The sequence below is a fragment of the Lissotriton helveticus genome, chromosome 6, assembly GCF_964261635.1.
Source record: "Lissotriton helveticus chromosome 6, aLisHel1.1, whole genome shotgun sequence".
NCBI classification, from domain to species: Eukaryota; Metazoa; Chordata; class Amphibia; order Caudata; family Salamandridae; genus Lissotriton; species Lissotriton helveticus.
The window spans coordinates 894,828,427-894,847,804 of record NC_136067.1 but is presented as its reverse complement, the minus strand read 5'-3'; the positions used below and the strand labels follow the sequence as shown (position 1 = coordinate 894,847,804).

The 19,378-nt window shown below is 43.8% G+C and overlaps 1 protein-coding gene across 1 annotated transcript in view; it reads right to left on the bottom strand.

The window, feature by feature from the left end:
- Positions 1 to 680: 680 nt before the first annotated feature.
- LOC144763175 (amine sulfotransferase-like) overlaps positions 681 to 19,378 on the bottom strand; it is a 381,067-nt gene continuing 362,369 nt past the window's right edge. Inside the window, exon 7 of the mRNA XM_078648521.1 lies at positions 681 to 994. Within this exon, the coding sequence (XP_078504647.1) occupies positions 873 to 994 (122 nt within the window). The 3' untranslated portion in view covers positions 681 to 872. The remainder of the gene's footprint in view (positions 995 to 19,378) is intronic.

The following is a 19,378-nucleotide window of genomic DNA, read 5'->3' as shown; positions in this document are numbered from 1 at the left end:
GCCCTTAACTTTAGGAACACCTTCATTATTGAAAACAGCAAACATGTAAAAATACAATAGTCTTTCCAAAATTCAGAAAGTGTATTTCATTGATGTGTAGAACAATGTCACCTTAATTAATAAAATTATAGCCGTACATTCAGAAGTCATTTTTTTAAGTGCTTTTCATACACAAATTTAGAAACGTTCATGCTCCCCCCACACCCCTCCACCCTGACAACAATACCATTAGTGATTACATCCAAGCACAGGAGATGATTTTGCACAGCACACATCCTAAAGTCATGTATTGTGAGGTCCTCATACCTTATATGTGCGATAATGAATAAAAAGGAGGGAAATTGAAATAAAACAATTGCCCAGAGTCACATAATTTGGTCAAGTGGAGAAGCCGGGATTCATTCCAGGTTTTCTGGTTTTGCACTGTGTAATTGAGTTCAACCATCAGATATACATGCTTTGCTTCCACTACACCCAGTTTACACTGCTTCCCGTCCAGCTGGCATTAGTGTGGCCTTCGGTCACACCAACGAGCAGACTTTGCGGCCCCTGGGAAAATGTTTGTGAGTACCCATCATCTAGGTGATAAATGTGGAACAGCCTTTTCCGAGCTGTTGATCTGAGCATGATCAAAGGGCGCACCGTTTTTAAGCAGATTACAGAAAACAAGAGTCAAACCATTTATTGTCTAAGCCACACTTTATTTTCAGTTTAAACCGATTGTTCGTATGCAACTCACATTTTACCAACAAGGCCTAATTATCTATTTTTATTTGATACATCAATCAAATCAGGAGACTATCAAAGGTGTAGACTGCGCCTCAAACATCCAAATCGAATAATGTATTTTAGTAATGCTGTCAGTGGTCTCCTTAGTTTTCATTAATGTCCCAGATAAATTTGATTGGCACATCTTTCATCTTTTCCTGAAATATTTTGTCAAACTTTTCGTTTTGAGCCACAGTCATGACATTTTTCCAGTCTCCAATGGTGCCTGTTGAGACAAAGAGCAGATTTAAAAAGTGAGATTTTCAGGATATGCGAGAACTCTGATGAGAGACATAGATGACTACTCTGTAACACGGAATATATCTTGAAGGTTACTACTGTGCTGCATTGTCATTTACTGCACTACAATCAACAGTGACCTTTACAGAGAGGTGTTGGGCAGCGGCCAGAGTGGCGCACTCTGGACCGCGTAACTGACGGTTCGATTGCCAGCAGAATAACAGCTCAGCACTCTGTGACTGGGCAATAGCTCACTTAATCTCCCTGAAGGTACCCAGCTCCTTGAGACCCCTAGGCAGTAGCAGCTTGCACAGGTAAGAGCGATGAGGTGGGGCAGTGGTGTTAGAAGTCGACAGACGTCGGTATATGTAATATTAAATAAATAAAACCACTTACTTTGCGTTCGCTGCATCGGCAAGCGCAAGGTAAGTGGTTTTATTTTTAAATTTGTTTTTATATTACTTATCCTGTTGTCTGTCGACTTCCAAAAAACCCGCCCCGCCTCCCCACCCTCTTACCTGTGCGAGCCGCAACTGTCCTAGGGGTGATTAGTTTGCGCTTTTCAAATACCGGATAGATACATACTTTAGATCTGTGGAACAATATGAAGCAAAATATTAAGCTCGGCGATTGGCGAGTGTTATATCCAGAGTAACGTTGTAGGTGAGCAACTACTTTGGTAGTAAAGACTACACAAATATTCTAAACATATTCTAACCATCTGGCAAACATGCCAGTAGCAGCCTACCACATCCCATCTTTCTTATGAATTATATTTATCATGATTCACATTGTGTAGGGTGACCAGACATTCAGGATTTCCCTGGACAGTCCCGGATTTCAGGACTGTTCCGGTGTCCTGACACTTTTGTTAATTTCTAATACATGCCGGGCAGGACTGATCGTACGGGCACCGTGCATTACCCCCGTGGGCCGACACGGTGGGGGCGGTTTTGGGCCCCTGGGGGGGCCGTTTTTGTTACCAGGTGTTGGCAATATCACCCCCCTGTAACCAGTGATAGAATTGGGCGGGGACGGAAGGGCACGGCGTGCCCCTACTTCTAAAAAATTGTTCAGTCCGCTCCCCTACTTCTTGCTTTCAAAAAGCGTCCCGGGACGGCAATAATAGTCCAACTTTAAAATGATAACTTTTCTTTCCGCTTCCAGGGGCTGCTCGCACTTCTCTGTTGTACTCCAGAGGCTGCAGCAGCCCCCGCCCTCCCCCCCCCCCTCCCCCAGCTCGCACAGACCGAGGGCAGGCCATTGTCATTCCGATTGAGGCAGATTAGCCCCTTTAGAATGACAATGCGCCCGCCCTCTGCCTTTAACATATCAAGTGCCCCTGAGATCGGAGTTGGTGATTAGAGAGGAGCTTTCCCCAAGCAGAGTACTGTGGGGAACTTGACACCTTTGTCAATGTTGTACACTGAGTGAAGTGAACTGGGCAGGAGCAGTGACCACAGTGACCGGACAGAAGAGGTGACAGGAAAGGAGAGGTACTAGGGCAGGAGAGGTGTCGGGGCAGGAGAATTGACAGGGCAGGAGAGGTGACGGGGCAGGAGAGGTGACGGGGCAGGAGAGTTGACGGGGCAGGAGAGTTGACGGGGCAGGGGAGGTGACGGGGCAGGGGAGGTGACGGGGCAGGGGAGGGGACGGGGCAGGGGAGGTGGCGGGGCACAAGAGGTGACGGGGCAGGGGAGGTGACGGGGCAGGGGCAGGGGAGGTGACGGGGCAGGAGAGGTGACGGGGCAGGAGAGGTGACGGGGCAGGAGAGGTGACGGGGCAGGAGAAGTGACGGGGCAGAAGAAGTGACGGGGCATGAGCTAGAGCAGTAACCGGGCGTGAGCGGTGAAAGGACAGGAGCGGTGAACAGGGCAGGAGCGGTGAACAGGGCAGGAGCAGTGAACAGGGCAGGAGCGGTGAACAGGACAGGAGCGGTGAACAGGACAGGAGCGGTGAACAGGACAGGAGCGGTGACGGGGCAGGGGCGGTGACGGGACAGGAGAGGTGATGGGGCAGGAGAGGTGACGGGGCAGGAGAGGTGACGGGGCAGGAGAGGTGACGGGGCAGGAGAGGTGACGGGGCAGGAGAGGTGACGGGGCAGGAGAAGTGACGGGGCATGAACTAGAGCAGTAACCGGGCGTGAGCGGTGAAAGGACAGGTGCGGTGAAAGGACAGGAGCGGTGACAGGACAGGAGCGGTGAAAGGACAGGAGCGGTGAAAGGACAGAAGCGGTGAAAGGACAGATCGGTGAAAGGACAGAAGCGGTGAAGGGACAGAAGCGGTGAAAGGGCAGGAGCGGTGAACAGGGCAGGAGCGGTGAACAGGACAGGAGCGGTGAACAGGACAGGAGCGGTGAACAGGACAGGAGCGGTGAACAGGACAGGAGCAGTGACGGGGCAGGAGCAGTGACGGGGCTGGAGCGGTGACGGGGCAGGAGCGGTGACGGGGCAGGAGAGGTGATGGGGCAGGAGAGGTGACGGGGCAGGAGAGGTGACGGGGCAGGAGAGGTGACGGGGCAGGAGAGGTGACGGGGCAGGAGAGGTGACGGGGCAGGAGAAGTGACGGGGCATGAACTAGAGCAGTAACCGGGCATGAGCGGTGAAAGGACAGGTGCGGTGAAAGGACAGGAGCGGTGAAAGGACAGGAGCGGTGAAAGGACAGGAGCGGTGAAAGGACAGAAGCGGTGAAAGGACAGAAGCGGTGAAAGGGCAGGAGCGGTGAACAGGGCAGGAGCGGTGAACAGGGCAGGAGCGGTGAACGGGCAGGAGCGGTGAACAGGGCAGGAGCGGTGAACAGGGCAGGAGCGGTAAACAGGGCAGGAGCGGTAAACAGGGCAGGAGCGGTGAACAGGGCAGGAGCGGTAAACAGGGCAGGAGCGGTAAACAGGGCAGGAGCGGTAAACAGGGCAGGAGCGGTAAACAGGGCAGGAGCGGTAAACAGGGCAGGAGCAGTAAACAGGGCAGGAGAAGGGAACAGGGCAGGAGAAGGGAACAGGGCAGGAGAAGGGAACAGGCCAGGAGAAGTGACGGACCAGGAGAAGTGACGGGCCAGGAGAAGGGAGGGGGCAGGGGAATTGGCGAAGCAGGAGTGTTGATCGAGCATGAGCGGGAGTACTGACTGGACTGGAGCAGTGAAAGGGCAGGAGCAGGCGTTTCCCAGGGCGACTGGAAGGGTAGGGGGCCAGTTTAGTTTGGGGGGACCGGTTTTGTACAAGTGCAGGAGTTTTAAAAACACTGCAAAGTTCTTTGTATATTCAGCAGGTTTCGGTCAACAATACAAGTGCCAAGATAACTTTGGTGATCAATGTACCTGCTGGAGAGAGATGGGAGCATGTTTTGTCTAGTGGCTGTTTTACTCATCTAAGGTAGTGCAGAGTGGTAATATGCCTGCTGCAAAGAACATGTACCATGCATATCAAAGAGCAATATGTTATGTGCATAGTTCAGTGGGTACTGCTTTGTGTTCACTTCCCGAATGAAAGGACACTTGAATACATATGGCCTGGCAGTTCGGGCTGGACTGTTCACATTGGGCGCAGGATCAAGACTGATTTGCATTGGGCTCGGTCCAAACTGGAATGGCATGGTGAGCAAAAAAACGATGGATTTAAGCCCAGATCTCTGAACTGGGGTGAATGTATGACATTGTTCTGCCTTCTGTCCATCAATTGTTCTTTTTGCATTTGTCACCCCGAGTGGGACAGGTATGCTCAGACAATAGTCCCGTGCTCTCCATGCCACTGGAATCAAGCTATCCTGGTTGATGAGGGCTGAAAGCCCGAAACCGGTCCTAGGATGCTTGATTCCGGTCCAGGGAGGACCTGACCTGGCAGTTCAGGCTGGACTGTTCTCATTGGGTGCAGGATCAAGACTGATTTGCATATGGCTGGGTCCAAACTGGAATGGCATGGTGAGCAAAGAAACAATGGATTTAGGCCCAGATCTCTGTACTGGGGTGAATGTAGGATATTGTTCTGGATTCTGTCCACCTGTTGTTCTTTTTGCTATATTATGATTGAGCAGCTAGCTGGCTGACATGAATATGAAGGAGCCTTTGTGGGTTTCCTTGAGTCTAGATTCTCCTGAAGAGTCCCTTTCTCTTCTGAGCCTTCCTTAACACATGTGTACATAAGGAGCCCTGTATTCATGACCTCAATGTTTGAGACAAAAAATAATCATGGATTTCTGAACAATGAGAGTAAAAGCATTAAGGTAACATGTTGTTCCTGCTTATATTTCACATGCTTTAGATAAACCTGTATTCCCTATGCGTGTTTGCTTTTTCCTGAATTAAACCTCAAATAAACTTATCCATTCTTTTAATTAAATAATGTTATAAACTGTAACTGGTCAGTGAAATGCTAAACGTACTAAAAATTGGTATGTTTTGCTATTTCTAGCCACACCCCTGACTCCGCCCACTGATTCAATCTTCGGTTATTCCCGCCCCCTGATTCTCCACCCACAGTTCCCCTACTTTTGTTTTCCCACTTCGACCACTGCCTGTAACACAATCGACCGTAACTGGACCTAGCAAACAGCTCAGCCGCACCACCCCTCGCCCGAGAAGGGCCGGCCAAGCAGTTTGCCAGGGCTGATTTGGGTTTCCATTTTCGCCCTGAATACATGTCCCGGTTTTTGGGGCAAAGATCAAATCTTCCTGCGCAGCTGCACTTTTAGGTATGCTGTCCTTTCAGGTGCCTCTGAGGTATGACAAAATGTATTTGTTTCTACCAGACATCACAAAAGTATGTTGCTGCCTGCTCCCAGGCAAGGCACAGAGTGGGGAGAAGGAGGTGGCGGGGAGTCGTAAGGTGGTAGTCTTGTGATTGCTGAGGCTACATAAACATAACCTTGTAAGTTTGTTTTTGTGTGTTTATACACATTTTTACGTGATTACAGGTCTAGCACACACACATATATATATATTTTTTTTCATGATTTCTTTTTTTTTAAGCTATGCAAATAAACGGGACAGGCCAGACATAGAAATAAGACAAACATTTGTAGTCCTACTTTTATGTCTGGCCTGTCCCGGTTGTTGCTTCTCAAATTCTGATCACACTAGCATTGTGACGTGTTCGTTAATAGACATTTGTGGCATACGATGAATAATACTTGATGTGACAGGCATCTCCATAGGCAAATTACTGTTTTGTTGCTGGGTAATACCTCACATTTACACCATCATCAGCTCTGCACTTGCTATTCATACGTTCATTTCCCAAGGAGCAAAATACAGTCATATTTAGATGATTGTTACACTACAAGCTGTGACAGTGGTCGTCACAATGTTCATGCATTCTTTCTGAAGTAATACACGAGATATTTGCAATTTTTAAGTGCCACTACTGAAATATGATGGCATTATAGCCAGCAAATAAGCTTACCATATTTCGATATCTGAATAGATGCAAAAGTGGTGTTCCACTTTACCTTGGCTATAATTTAATGATGATTTCGAAGAAACACTGTTTTGACCGCAATGTTTGGACTATTTCATTCGAAATGCTGTTTAGTTGAGCATATTTTGGATGTTTTCCACCACTATAGAACGTTATGTTTATTACCGTGAGGTCAAGATGCAATTAAATCCATATTGTATCATAATGACTTGTAAACACTGATGGTCTGAACATCATCATCATAGTATTACATTTTTTTATTATACCGTTTTATATATGGGCAAACATAGAAAGCGAACGCTTATTTGCAAATCCTTAAATGTGGCTTCAGGTGGCTTGATAAATCGTATTTAAGGGTTGCATTGTGGATGCATCAAGGGGGCGTGGTGCAAAAGCAACACAACCCTTTGATAAATATGGCCCTTTGTTCTCACAACATCATGCTAAAAATACAGCATGAAAAAGGAGAGTGTTCCTTGACATGAGACCTATACTGCAAGTGATGAGGGGTAAATATGAGTTTCTGAATCCTTGTATCTTTATAGTTTCTCATAAAGAAATAACTACTACTAATGATGGTCCGGTTAAAATCAAACACTTTTGTAAAAAGATGCACAGATGAAAATATAAAAACATCATGATCAACATTTTATTTTTAAAACAAACTTTATTGAATTTTTACATTACAGATATATCCAAAATGAACACATATGCTACACTGTCCTCCACATTAGCCAGGGACTACCTTATAAAGTCGAGCAAGTACTGTAAATTCGCAGACCATTTGTAATTCTAACCTTACATAGCCCACGACATGAACTGGATGTGGTTGACACAATAATGTAAAATAAGTAGTCGTACGATGTATTTACTTGCCAACAAAACGACAACAACGTGAACTATGAACCATCCCTGTGAGAGTGTAAGTAATGCTAGGGATAGAGCAATAGTTATAGTGAGTGGAATATGCTGAGTGGGGAGTCATCCAAGTCTATCTTGTTAGTTTCTTTAAAATCACACTCCCAGATGTGGGACTGGTCGAGCGTGGCGTGTGCGGGTTGTTTCAAGGTGTTGTTCCTTGGGAGAGGGGACTTAGGGGGTATCTGAATGTTCTGGACTGTGCCTCACTAGCTGGCCGTTACTCCCTTTTTGTGGTAAATCATCAAGGATGTGATCTCAGGGTTCTGCGAAGGCTTTCTGTCTCAGCCCTCTACTGCTTCTCTCGCAGCTAGCTCATTTCTGAAGTTCAGTGAGCCATCTCCGAATTCTGGGTCCCTCTGGGGACTTCCAGGCCATTGTCAATTGGTGTTTAACTAAGAGTAATGCCACATCAGAAAATCTGTTCCTGACTGCTTCTGCCGTTTTGGGGAGGAAAACAACACAAGAGGCAGGTGGTAGGAATCAACATCATGATTTACTAAGGCATGAAGCTGATTTCACTTCTTATTATGAAACTTGTTGTTTGTTTGTTGTTCAAGTCAAGTGGATTGTTAAGTAAAGGTATCCTTTTGTTGCATACATGAACTAAATCTCTTATTTTCTGCTTTCTTTTTATAGACGTGTCATCATTTTGCATTCTAATATTAGGTGTGATTTATTTTCCTGGCACGTCATTGGAAGTTCCCAAGATGAGGGGTGTTGTCTTTCCCTTCTAGCTCCCCCATCTCCAGTGCTGTTTAATTCTCCTAGGTAAGAGGTTGAGTCATTTAGTTTTGTCCTTTTACTCCCTCTCTTTCTGTTTACTCTTGAGCTCTTCGTAGACTTTTTTGCCATCATTCTCTCTTCTAGTGTGGCATCTATGTACTTTCTTTTTATTCAGGTTGCAATTTACATTTGATTATTATAATAATTTTTCCAGAATATCTGTGGGTTGGCTACTTTATATTATCATATTACATTTAGAGATGTATAGGAAATGCATGGACTGTTAAAGGGCTAGCAAATCTTGTCAAAATTAAAATAGTTGTGTCAAAGGTTTAAATGAAATGTTAGCATTTCTGTAATACAAGAATCACATTTGCACACAAACGAAGCATTTAAATAGTTTCTTAAATTGTTTGCATCCCCCGATTTAAACAGGAAACATATCACTATTATCTAATATAATACATTGTTAAGTAATCAGATGATTTTTCAAAAACATAATACTGAGAAAAGGTCGCTCAAGGAAGACATGAAGGTTAATGATATTCCTAGAACTAGTTTTAATGATAATGGTCCAACTCATTCTGATATACATTTTGGGAAGTAAGTAGTACCAAATTAATGTAATGCTCGGATGGAATCTTGCTTTTTGCAGAGATTGTAAACATATTATGGATCCATTTCGGGACAGAAATTCGAAATGTACTTTTATTAGGAATAAACTTACATTTCGAATTCATGCAAATGATCAACAAGATAAATATTTCTCAAGGAGCCATGGTTGATTCCTAGAGAATTTCCAACCCAGAGACACAGAGGTATTGATTCTCCTGTTCATATGCTATAACCAAGAGTAGATAATATTTTTTATTAGCATACAGTTGTCATAAATTAATGTAGTATCAGACCATGGGCGACTTAGAATACTGACTTGGTTCCAGCCAAGAAAGCTGTTTATTTTTCCTTCATCTTCAAAAATGTTTGAGAGGAGTTTGTTGCATTTAATAGAGCCGGAGATATTTTTTCCAAATATAATAAGATTCATTAAGCAATTAGGTAGAGATTTTGCAATTAATTTTGTCTAAGTAATTAAAACATTAGTGTGGACAAAATTTAGAAATGTACTGGATATCATTAAGAAATTGGAACCCAGTAAGCTTTGTAAGCTAAGAAGGAGGCAAGATGGCGGCCGCTACTGTGGCCGTGTGAGGTGCTCTGCCCAGGACTCCCACTGACCTCCCCGTAGTGGTGACTACCCCCGAGTGAGGACCTGTGTGTTGTCGCGGCAAGGCTGGCTGCCCTGGGTCTGCAATAAACATACTGCTCGGGAGTTGCTCGGGAGCTGCGGCGGTCTGCTTGCACAGGCTTCCGTGTGGAGGCTTCCCGGCGATCGGCGGTCGGTCGGCGCTGGAGTCCGTAAGTGAGGATTGCTGACAGCTGGATGTTGCGCGTATGCTGCCGAATGATTGACTCGGCTCGGAGGAGGTGTGAGAGACGGGGCTGAACGCGGGGCTGAACACGGAGGCTGAGTGCTTTGGACGCTCCGACACCGGCACCAGCGTGTAGAACGACCCCTTGTTTCAGCAGTTTGGAGAGCTCTGGCCGTGCCGAGTGGGCTGGAGAGGAAAAACGAAAGTGAAAAAATAATAATAAAATAAAAAAATAAATATAGACATTAAGCGGGACTAGATACTTTGTAACCTACAGCTTAAAGTCTACGAGCACAGCTCCCGGACTCCCTGTGAGAAACGAGAGATACAGGTTCTGGTAAGAATGGCGCAGAAGGGAAGGGGCACGGCTAGAAACAAGGGGGGAGCGGCGGCTGACACACCTGTTGGAAGTGCTGCAGAGGGTAGTGCAAGCGCAGATACTGTTGACAATGCCCCTAAAACTAAAGGAAATGTAACGAAAGGCGTAACAAAAGGCAATGTTACTACTAAACCGGTTGTAGTCAGTGCTGAGAGTGTCACTTCTGATAATACCAGTATACATAAGGGTCCGACTGCAGCACATGTACAAGGGGCCCTCCAGCGCCAGAATTTAAATCAGAGTCACAGTCAAAACCTATCTTTGGACCTGGAGACACCTGTAAAGCAGAAGACTATCCCTGCAATTTTCGATAAAAAGCGTGTAGTAAAGGCTAAAGTTGCCACTGAGACAGATTTGGGATATGTAGGAGAAAACGAGGATGAAGTCGCTGGAGTACCTTCTAATGTGCTACATCCAAGTTCTGATACTTTTACGTCTACTCCGGATAGCAGTCAAGATAGAAATGAAAATGGGCCTGAAAGGGGAGAAAATGCAATCCCAATAATAGTAACTACGATGATGTCGGCCACGGAGGATGGCAGCTCCCAGCTAGGATTTGACAGTGACCCTGCCCTGCAGTGCATGGAGAAGGGGGCAGAATTAGAGTATGCTGGCTCAGACAGTAAATTTTATTCAATGTCAGACCTAACAACTGTATCCGATAAAGAACAAGACTTGGATAGTTCCAGTAATCTAGGGGAATGGGGGGATATCCCTGATGACAACGATCCGGATGATCTGGATGAATTTGGGCAATCTTTACCTCAGGACACTGTGAGAAAAATTGGGGAAACTGGTGTAAATTCGCAGCAAGAGCGAGAATCTCCTCTAGCCCAACTTAACTTGGATGAGGACTTTGAAGAAGACTCAGTCACTCTTGGTTTGATTTATAAAACTATCATGGCACATAGAAGTGAAACAAAAGCTGAGGGGTTGCGTACACAGGGAGCCGTAAGGAAGCTTCAAAATACTGTACGGCGCTTGGTAAAGACATGTGCAGAAACAACCACTCGTGCGGTCGAAGTAGAAGAAAGGGTGTCCTCGGCGGAGGACTCTCTTGTGAAACAGAAAATTGCTATGGAAACTCTAGAGAAATCTAAAGTAGACATTGACTGGAAACTCACGGATTTGGAGAACCGTGCACGCCGTAACAATTTACGCGTATTGGGCATAGCGGAAAAGAGAGAAGGGTCAGAACCGCGTAAATTTATTGTACAGATGTTTAAAGAAGCCTTTCTGGAACTGAGTGCATGGAACTGGGAAACCGAAATAATACGAGCACACAGATTCCCGTTCACGATGCGTCAACATGGAAATGAATGGCAGGCTGAACAGAATTCATATCCCAGGGCAATACTGATATGTTTGAATAATTATCTGTTACGCGAAGCACTCTATGATTTAGCACGTCCTGGGAGAAAAAGGAGCGGTATGGGCTGTGAGTTTTTTGTCCGCCCTGATGTTTGCCCTGCAACTGTAACTGAACGATGGCAATTGCATAAATTGATTGCTCCTTTACAAGCCAAAGGAGCCCAGGTCTTTTTGCTTAACCCGTCCAAGTTAAAGGTCATTCTCAAAGGACACACTAGGTATTTCACTTCTGCAAGGGCAGCGCAGGATTATCTAACTGGACTTGGGAAGAGCCCTAAAAAATGAAAGAATATGTTATAGTTACAATGGGCACATTGCCCTATGAGTATGTTAGATTTTGTTTACTGTTGATGGGATGGGGGTAGTCACCAGGTGGTAATTTGTAGTTCTCTTCTTTATTGCTCTGTTTCCCCTTTCTTCCATGAAACATGCATAAAGTATGCGTAAAGGTTTTGCGTTTATCTCTGAGATATAGAAGGATACTTTGTCCTTCTTTTTTCTTCTTTTCTTCTAGCAATGATGAAATTGCATAAGTTGGAAGGAGGTGTATAGCAATGTATTATTGTAAATGTAATTGATATCTCACTAAATGGATGAAAGTATTGAAAATGACGTGAATTTATTGTTTAAATAGGATTGGGAGAAAGACAGGTTAACAGATAGTTTTTTTCTATATTTGTATGAGGTATGTTGGAATATCAACTAACAAGAAGAGAGAGAGGGAAAATGGTGTATAAGAGTGTGGAGGGAGGTCATTGGGAGGGGGGGGTTGGTCATAGCGCCTCGACATCACTGAGGACATGGTCCTTAAGCCTCATAATGGGTGTGTGGGGTGGGGGGAAGAGGGCAGGGGGTTTTGGGGTGGAGTTCGGGGGGCAATGTTGGGGAAGGAGGGGAAAAACATAAAATAATACATGAAAATTGGTCGGAAATGAGTTACTCTGGTAGAAAGATTGTTATTTTTCAATCAATAGATGGAGCTAGTCTAGCTAGATTTGATTTAATTAAATGGCAGGTAGGGGTATTAGGATAGGTACACTGAATGTTAGGGGGCTAAATTCAATAGATAAAAGAAGACGGGTAGCACAGGAATTAAGGGCTCTTTTTTGTAATATAATTTGTCTCCAAGAGACGCATATTGTAGGGTCAAAACGTCGATTGCTCAAAGAGCTGGGATTCAATCTTATTGCTTGTACAAGATATCTGGGCTCATCAAGAGGGGTAGCAATTTTGGGAAAGAAGCATATAGGCAAAACTGGCAGAACTATAGTTGATGATTTAGGCAGATGGGCAATTGCCGAATGTGTCGTAGGCTTGGTTAATCTTACTGTCTGTGTAGTCTATGGAGCAAATCTTGATGAAGCATCAACCTTGGAGCACTTAAATGTCGAGCTAGCTACTTGGCCTACACCGTTGATTCTGTGCGGTGACTTAAATATAAACTTAGCCCCGAACATTGTAATAAAGATGCAAAGTACTGCGGTCGGAAGCCACGTGTGTTTAGGGCATTGCAGGCGTTAATCATGGCACATGGGCTGGTAGATGCATGGGCTTTTTTAAGGGGAACAGCTCCTGGGTATACATTTTTTACCTTCCCCCACCGCAAGCTAGTACGTCTGGATTATTTTTTTCTTCCTCAGTTATTGCTTAAAACTGCTATTATTCAAACTTATCCCAGAATCACGTCTGATCACGGACCGGTGGTTCTTTCTATAACGGACCTAGTAACTGATAAAAGACCGAGGCCATACTCTTTTGATCGTAAGTTATTACTAGAACAACAATTCACTGACTACATGAAACAGTGGATTGAAACATTTTTTCTTATTAATCGAGGAACAAGTAGTGTGGGCAATGTTTGGGATTGTTTCAAAGCAGCATTCAGGGGTGAGGCCCTGAGCTTTGGATTATACAATCAAAAGCAGCAGGCAATAAAACTCCAAGAACTTTATCAAGAATTAACAAAAACTGAGGAATTATTAGCGCAGGGTATACGGTTAGGGGCGGATACAAATGATCAGACGACGGCAGTAGCTAGGGTTAAAGCGAAGATAAATCTTAAATGGTCACAGGAAAGTGCAAAAACTTTCTTTATTAAACAACAAATACAATATGAGTATGGGGAAGCAAGTGGCAGATGTCTAGCCCAGAAATTAAGGTCAAGGGAAGCATCACAGCGGATAGATAATTTACTAGATTTAAGAGGAAACTTAGTAGACAATGAAACTGGAATATTAGAGATCTTTAGACAATTTTACGAATCATTGTACAAAGGAGATGAATATGACATAAATAGTGCTACTCTACTTATCGGGCTATATTGTACGTCAGATCTATCGGAGGATGAAAGAGAAAGCCTAGAGGCAACTATAACGGCAGAGGAACTAGAAATGGCAGTTAATGGATTAGCCAGGGGAAAGGCGGCACGCCCAGATAAGCTCCCTGTGTAAATTTATAAGACCTTTTTCTCTGTTTTAAAAACAGATCTTCTAGAGACGATGAGAAATGCTCAGAAAGGGGTACCCCCAGGGAGCTGGAGTGAAGCATGCATTGTTGTTTTTCACAAAAAAGGAAAACCTGCAAACCTAGCTGGGTCTTACCGCCCTATTTCGCTTCTAAATGCGGACGGAAAAATGTACTCAAAGATTCTTGCGAATAGGTTGTCTAAGGTAATTACCAATCTAGTTTCCACTATACAGCATGGCTTTATTCCACACCGTGGAACGGCGGATCATGTTGGTCGGGTGATCACTTTATTTGATTTTGTTAATGTTACCCAGGAGCCATTATGCTTAATTTTATTGGATGCCGAAAAGGCTTTTGACCAGGTCTCATGGTGCTTTATATGGGACGTAATGAAGCGAAGGGGGTTTGGCCCCGAATTCATAAAATCTTTGCAGACATTGTACTTGCAACCTACGGCCCGTATTAGTACCATGGGACTCGTGTCGGACTTAGTGCAAATACAGAGGGGTACCAGGCAGGGCTGCCCCTGTTCTCCTCTTTTATTTTCATTGTACATTGAGCCTTTTTTAAGAATGCTGGAGGCTTGTTCTAGGATTCCACCGGTGGTGATGCAAACCTATCAATTCAAGGTCCTAGCATATGCCGATGACGTGGCAGTTGTCACGACATGCCCCACAGTTGCAATGGAGGAGATTGAATCTATTGCCGCTAATTTTGGGGCAGTCGCTGGCTATAAATTGAATGCTTCTAAAACCCAGCTACTATGTGCCAACCTGCCTAAGTACTCTGATCCACGGGTGTGTGAAGAAGTCACCTATCTGGGGATTAAACTAAGGGTCTCTTCAACGGCCCTGGTCAAGTCTAATTAGGAGGACTTAACATTAGGGGTGAGGAAACAGTTGGATCAGGCGGAATGTCTCCATCTCTTTTTAGTAGGGCGATGTAGCCTACTAAAAATGATGATTTTGCCACAAGTATTATATTTTTTCAGGTGTGTTCCTTTAGAAGTTGCTACCACTAGCTTAGCACAACTCCAGGCTCTTTGTATGCGTTTTATGTGGGCCGGTGGTAAGGCCCGCCGTGCCGGGCGTTTTATGATTTTACCTAGAAATTTAGGAGGTTGGTCAGTACCAGATTTTACTCTTTATTATTATGCCTGCATGCTTCAAGGGATGAATGTTCTGGTAACCGGTGTTGGTCCTCTGAATATGGCAGAGTGCCCATCAATTTACCAGATGCTACTAGTTGTGAAGGCTACAAATCGTCTGTTACTACATCAGGAATGGAGCTATTACAAACGCACACGTTTTAAGGTACTGCTAGCCACATATAAAATCTGGCAAACATTAAGGAAAATGTTTGGAATAGGAAAAATTTCTTGGTATACACCCTTGACGTCTCCAATATTTTTGCCAATTGAATTATGGGATAAGGTGGTCTATGTATGGTGGCAAAAAGGATTAAGGTTAGTGGGGGATTTTTTGGTGATGGATCTCTGAAATCTTTTGACCAACTTCGTATACAATATCAGCTACCCAGGGAGAATTTTGCTAAATATTTGCAAATTAGGAACTTCCTATCTCAAAAAGCCAGCAATCTACAAGCTAACCCTCTGATAGAGGATAATACCAAATCTGCAAAAAATAGGAGTGCTATATGGCCATTTACTGAATACTAAGGAGAATGATTTACAGCAACAAAATGTTATATGGGGGAATAAACTTGGGAGGCAGGATATACGGATAAAAATATCACTGGAGATGGCAACAAATTTATTTCTTTCGGCAAAATTATCTGCACAGCATTACAAATCCATTTTTAATTTACATTATACGCCTGACAAGATTTCGAAATGGCAGGGTGATACTATTGGGAAATGCTATAGGTGTGGATACATATCTGCAGACGATCTCCATATTTTTTTTGGGTGCCCTCAGTTATCTTCTTTACTTTTACAGATAGAGAATTACTTAACAGCTACTTTAGGGTTTCCTGTTAAACTAAGTGCTACGCAGATAATGCTAGGTGCAGAAATGGGGCCGGTAATATCAGATCTACTACAGCCACATGTAAAACTAATATTCTTAGTTACAGCGGTATACCGACTCTTATTAGCATCTTGGTGGTTACAGCAGGAACCCCCCTCTTTTGAACTATGGAGAGCGCGTTTTTTTGCTGTTCATAATATGGAGCATAGTCTGTATGCCCTTAAAGGGCATAGGAAAAAGAAGCTTGGTCAACAGATTTGGGGCAAGATCACTAATCATCTAGAATCCACTGTCTGATGGTCTATTTCCGTCAACTCCTTTTTTAGTAGCCCTATATGTATCTGCCTTATTGTATTGTTAATTGCATTTTTTTTTATGTATCCAATGTGAGTAACATATAATCTCTAAAACTCATTTATTTATCTTTTTTTGATATATATGTATCTGGCTCCAGGATTATTGATTTATTGATGTAATGAATGTCAATAGTAACTATGTACTCTGTAAATTATGACTCTTTGACGACTAACTCATGTATTTCGTAAGAATAAATAAAAAAATTAAAAAAAAATCGGAACAGATGTGCTACGCCACACATTCTAAAACTGCATTGGAGCACTTGGTGCACACTGAATTTATTTCAATAAGAATACAATCGGAAATGCGTATGACTTTGTATTTAGAACAAAGGCAGCTCAATATGGAGTAAAATGGAGTAGCTAAAGTACTTGCTGGCTACTTGGAAGTCAAGAAATAATGCTGTAAAATGGGATCATTTCTGCCACGGAGAATCCACAAGTGCAGGAAAATATACCTTGTGATGGGAACATTGTTGATTATCTACGCTCAGTTAAAGAAAACCTATTTTCAAAATGTTGATTTATCTTCAATACAGCACAATGTACCCTTCTATGAAACTACCAATGCAGTTTCTTTGTGAAAATAAAATTTCCAAGCTCATACGATTTTAGTATTGAGTCCATATTGTATGATCTATTTCATTAGTTTAGTTCAAGAAATAGAGGTACTTTTTGGAAACAATGCAATATCTCTCCCAGAAGTAGGGCTGCAACTGGAAGCTATGTAAGTATTATTTCAATTATAAAAGCAGATTTTTTAAAGGTGTTAGGGATGCATGCAGGATTGTATTTACCATAATCAATTGAACCAGAACAACCTGGACATTAACCCCTTGTGTGCTGCCGTCGGCCGCTAGCCGACGGCAGCACTACCTCCCTAGTGCAGCCGTCGACCAATGGCCGACGCAGCCTCGCCCACTCTTCAGAACGCCCGCACCGCGGCGGAAAAAGCACCGCGGTTAAGGCGTTAAAAACTGTCTTGAGACAACACAAGTACATATTTCAATGTTTTAAGCCAAGCACCTAAGATCAGATACCAATTAGCTTTTATAGTATTGGATGGTGAGACTGCTAAAACTTAACTGTTCAATATCATGATACAATTTGGGTACTTAGACTCAATAAGAATGGTGTTGTTTTGAGCTCACAAACCACACACTGGAGCGCTTGAGGGAAGGTAAGTGATTTTATTCAAATAAAGTAAGCAGCAATGCAAGCCACCATACAGTTGTCCACTAATAACTGCTAATGTTAGAATCATGAAAATTGTGACATTCCCAAGATTCAGTGAGCAGTGACATCATTCTTGACATAGGCAGCATTCCACAACAAGAGTCTGAATTATACAGGTCGATAATCACACAGATATCCTCTTTGAGAAAACAATAGTATAGCAACCCAATCCAGTTTCCTCATAGTCCCTTGCATTTTTGGGAGGCCAGTTGTGCTTTACGCCTATCTCTCCGCAAATCATCTTGTAGTTGCTTTATTGATTGATATATCAAGCGCAATGTAGGATCCCTTTTCTCTCCTTTAGCCTCATCTGCAGACACTACTCCTACTTCAGTCTGCAGATCATCATTCTTCCTGGCCTGGACATCCACCTTGGCATTGAGTTACCTAGTGTCCGAATTATCCTATTTGAAAGCATGTACTCCTTGGGCATTAGCTTCCAGCACCCCACTATAGATGTTTTGTCTTTTTGCTTCTTTTGTGACTGTTTTTTTCTGCCCATCTGGAATATTTCATCAGAACGTTCTTCCGCCCCCACGAAATCTGCATCTACATTTGTTTCTATATGATTACAAGAGGTATCCAAGACATCCGTAAAAGAGAAAAAAGTTTCTGAGTGATCTGGTGCCCCAATCATCTCTTCTTTACTCCGACTATCTGCTGGATTTACTTCTGCATTTTTATATCCTCTCTGTACTGCCCCTCCTGAGACCAGGATGGCTACAGCTTTAACATTATCATTTGAAAAACTCTGTACATAAGATCACCTCCTAACATACCATCTTTCTTTTGAGGCACCCTTTGACTAACCGGAGTATTCACAGTAGTTGAATCAACTTGCTCCAATGTAAATTATGTAGCAGGAGTCTCTGATTCTCTCTCCTTCTCGCCAAACTCCTCCATAATATTCAAGGATAGCCAGGGGAAGGGTGCCCTGGATCAATTGAAACATGTTCTCTGCCAAGACCCTTGCCTTCATTCTCTACAACCTCTTGCAATGTTAAATGTTTCCATGTATAATCCTCCATGATACCAGCATCCAGTTCAACAACGGGAGAGAAATCCACTATCTAGAGCTGCTGCAGTTTCACTGAGATTCCCAGCCCACTCCAAGCCACTCCTCCATGGGTTCTGTTCCCATATTCAGCCTTCCCTCCTTGTGCTTCCCTCTACTTATGCAGCCAGCCATCAAGCTTCTTCACCCCTTCTCCTGCTCCTGGCCTGACCTGATCTGCTCAACTTCTGTAGAGAGGAGCTCAAGGATACTCCACGGTCAGCGGGTTCCTTACTCCTTTCACCTGCATGCTTTGAGCCTTTTGCGTTCTCCACCAAAATGTACTGCAGACCATCTCCATTGTCTGCTGCAGGATCCAAGATAAGACTGCAACCGCTGCCACCAAAATTTCAATCCTCTGCCTCTGCGTACGTTGCTGTCTTTTGCTGTCGAGTCTTTTGGCACACCACAGCCAGCATACCTAATTGCCTTGTTGCCAATGCAGTCCATTGTACAAACATTGTATCCCAGCCCATTACTGCCAACCGAGAGGGGGTCGCCACCCTGGCATCCTACTCAGTTGTCATCTTGCTTCTCTGCTCTGACATTGGGGAAACAATAACCACAGTAAAAGAGTGAGTTGTCACTCTTGAGGAAGACGTTGGGGCAGCGAAGGGGCAGGGACAAACCCATGAATCTCAATTGATGCATATTAAGTGGAAAATTGAAGATATCAAGAATAGGCAGCTGAGGAATAATTTGAGCCTTTTGGGAGTCGTCAAGGGAGCAGAAGGCAAGGACATTGGAGCCTTCACAGTAAACTTGCTCAAAGGTTCCTTCCCCGAACTGGCAACATGGAACTGGGAGCTGGAGATAAAGCGGGGGCATCAATTTCCATTTTTGATTAAGAACTCTAGGGAGGGCCAGACAGAGAGACTAAGAGCTATTCTGATATACTTTGGACATTTTTTTAATATGTGAGGCAATCTTTAAAAAGGCCTGCCAAGATTTCAGAAGGTCATTCTTTCTTCGTAGACCCTGACTTTTGCCACATAACCATAGAAAGAAGATGGTGATTGAAGCAATTAATCACACCTTT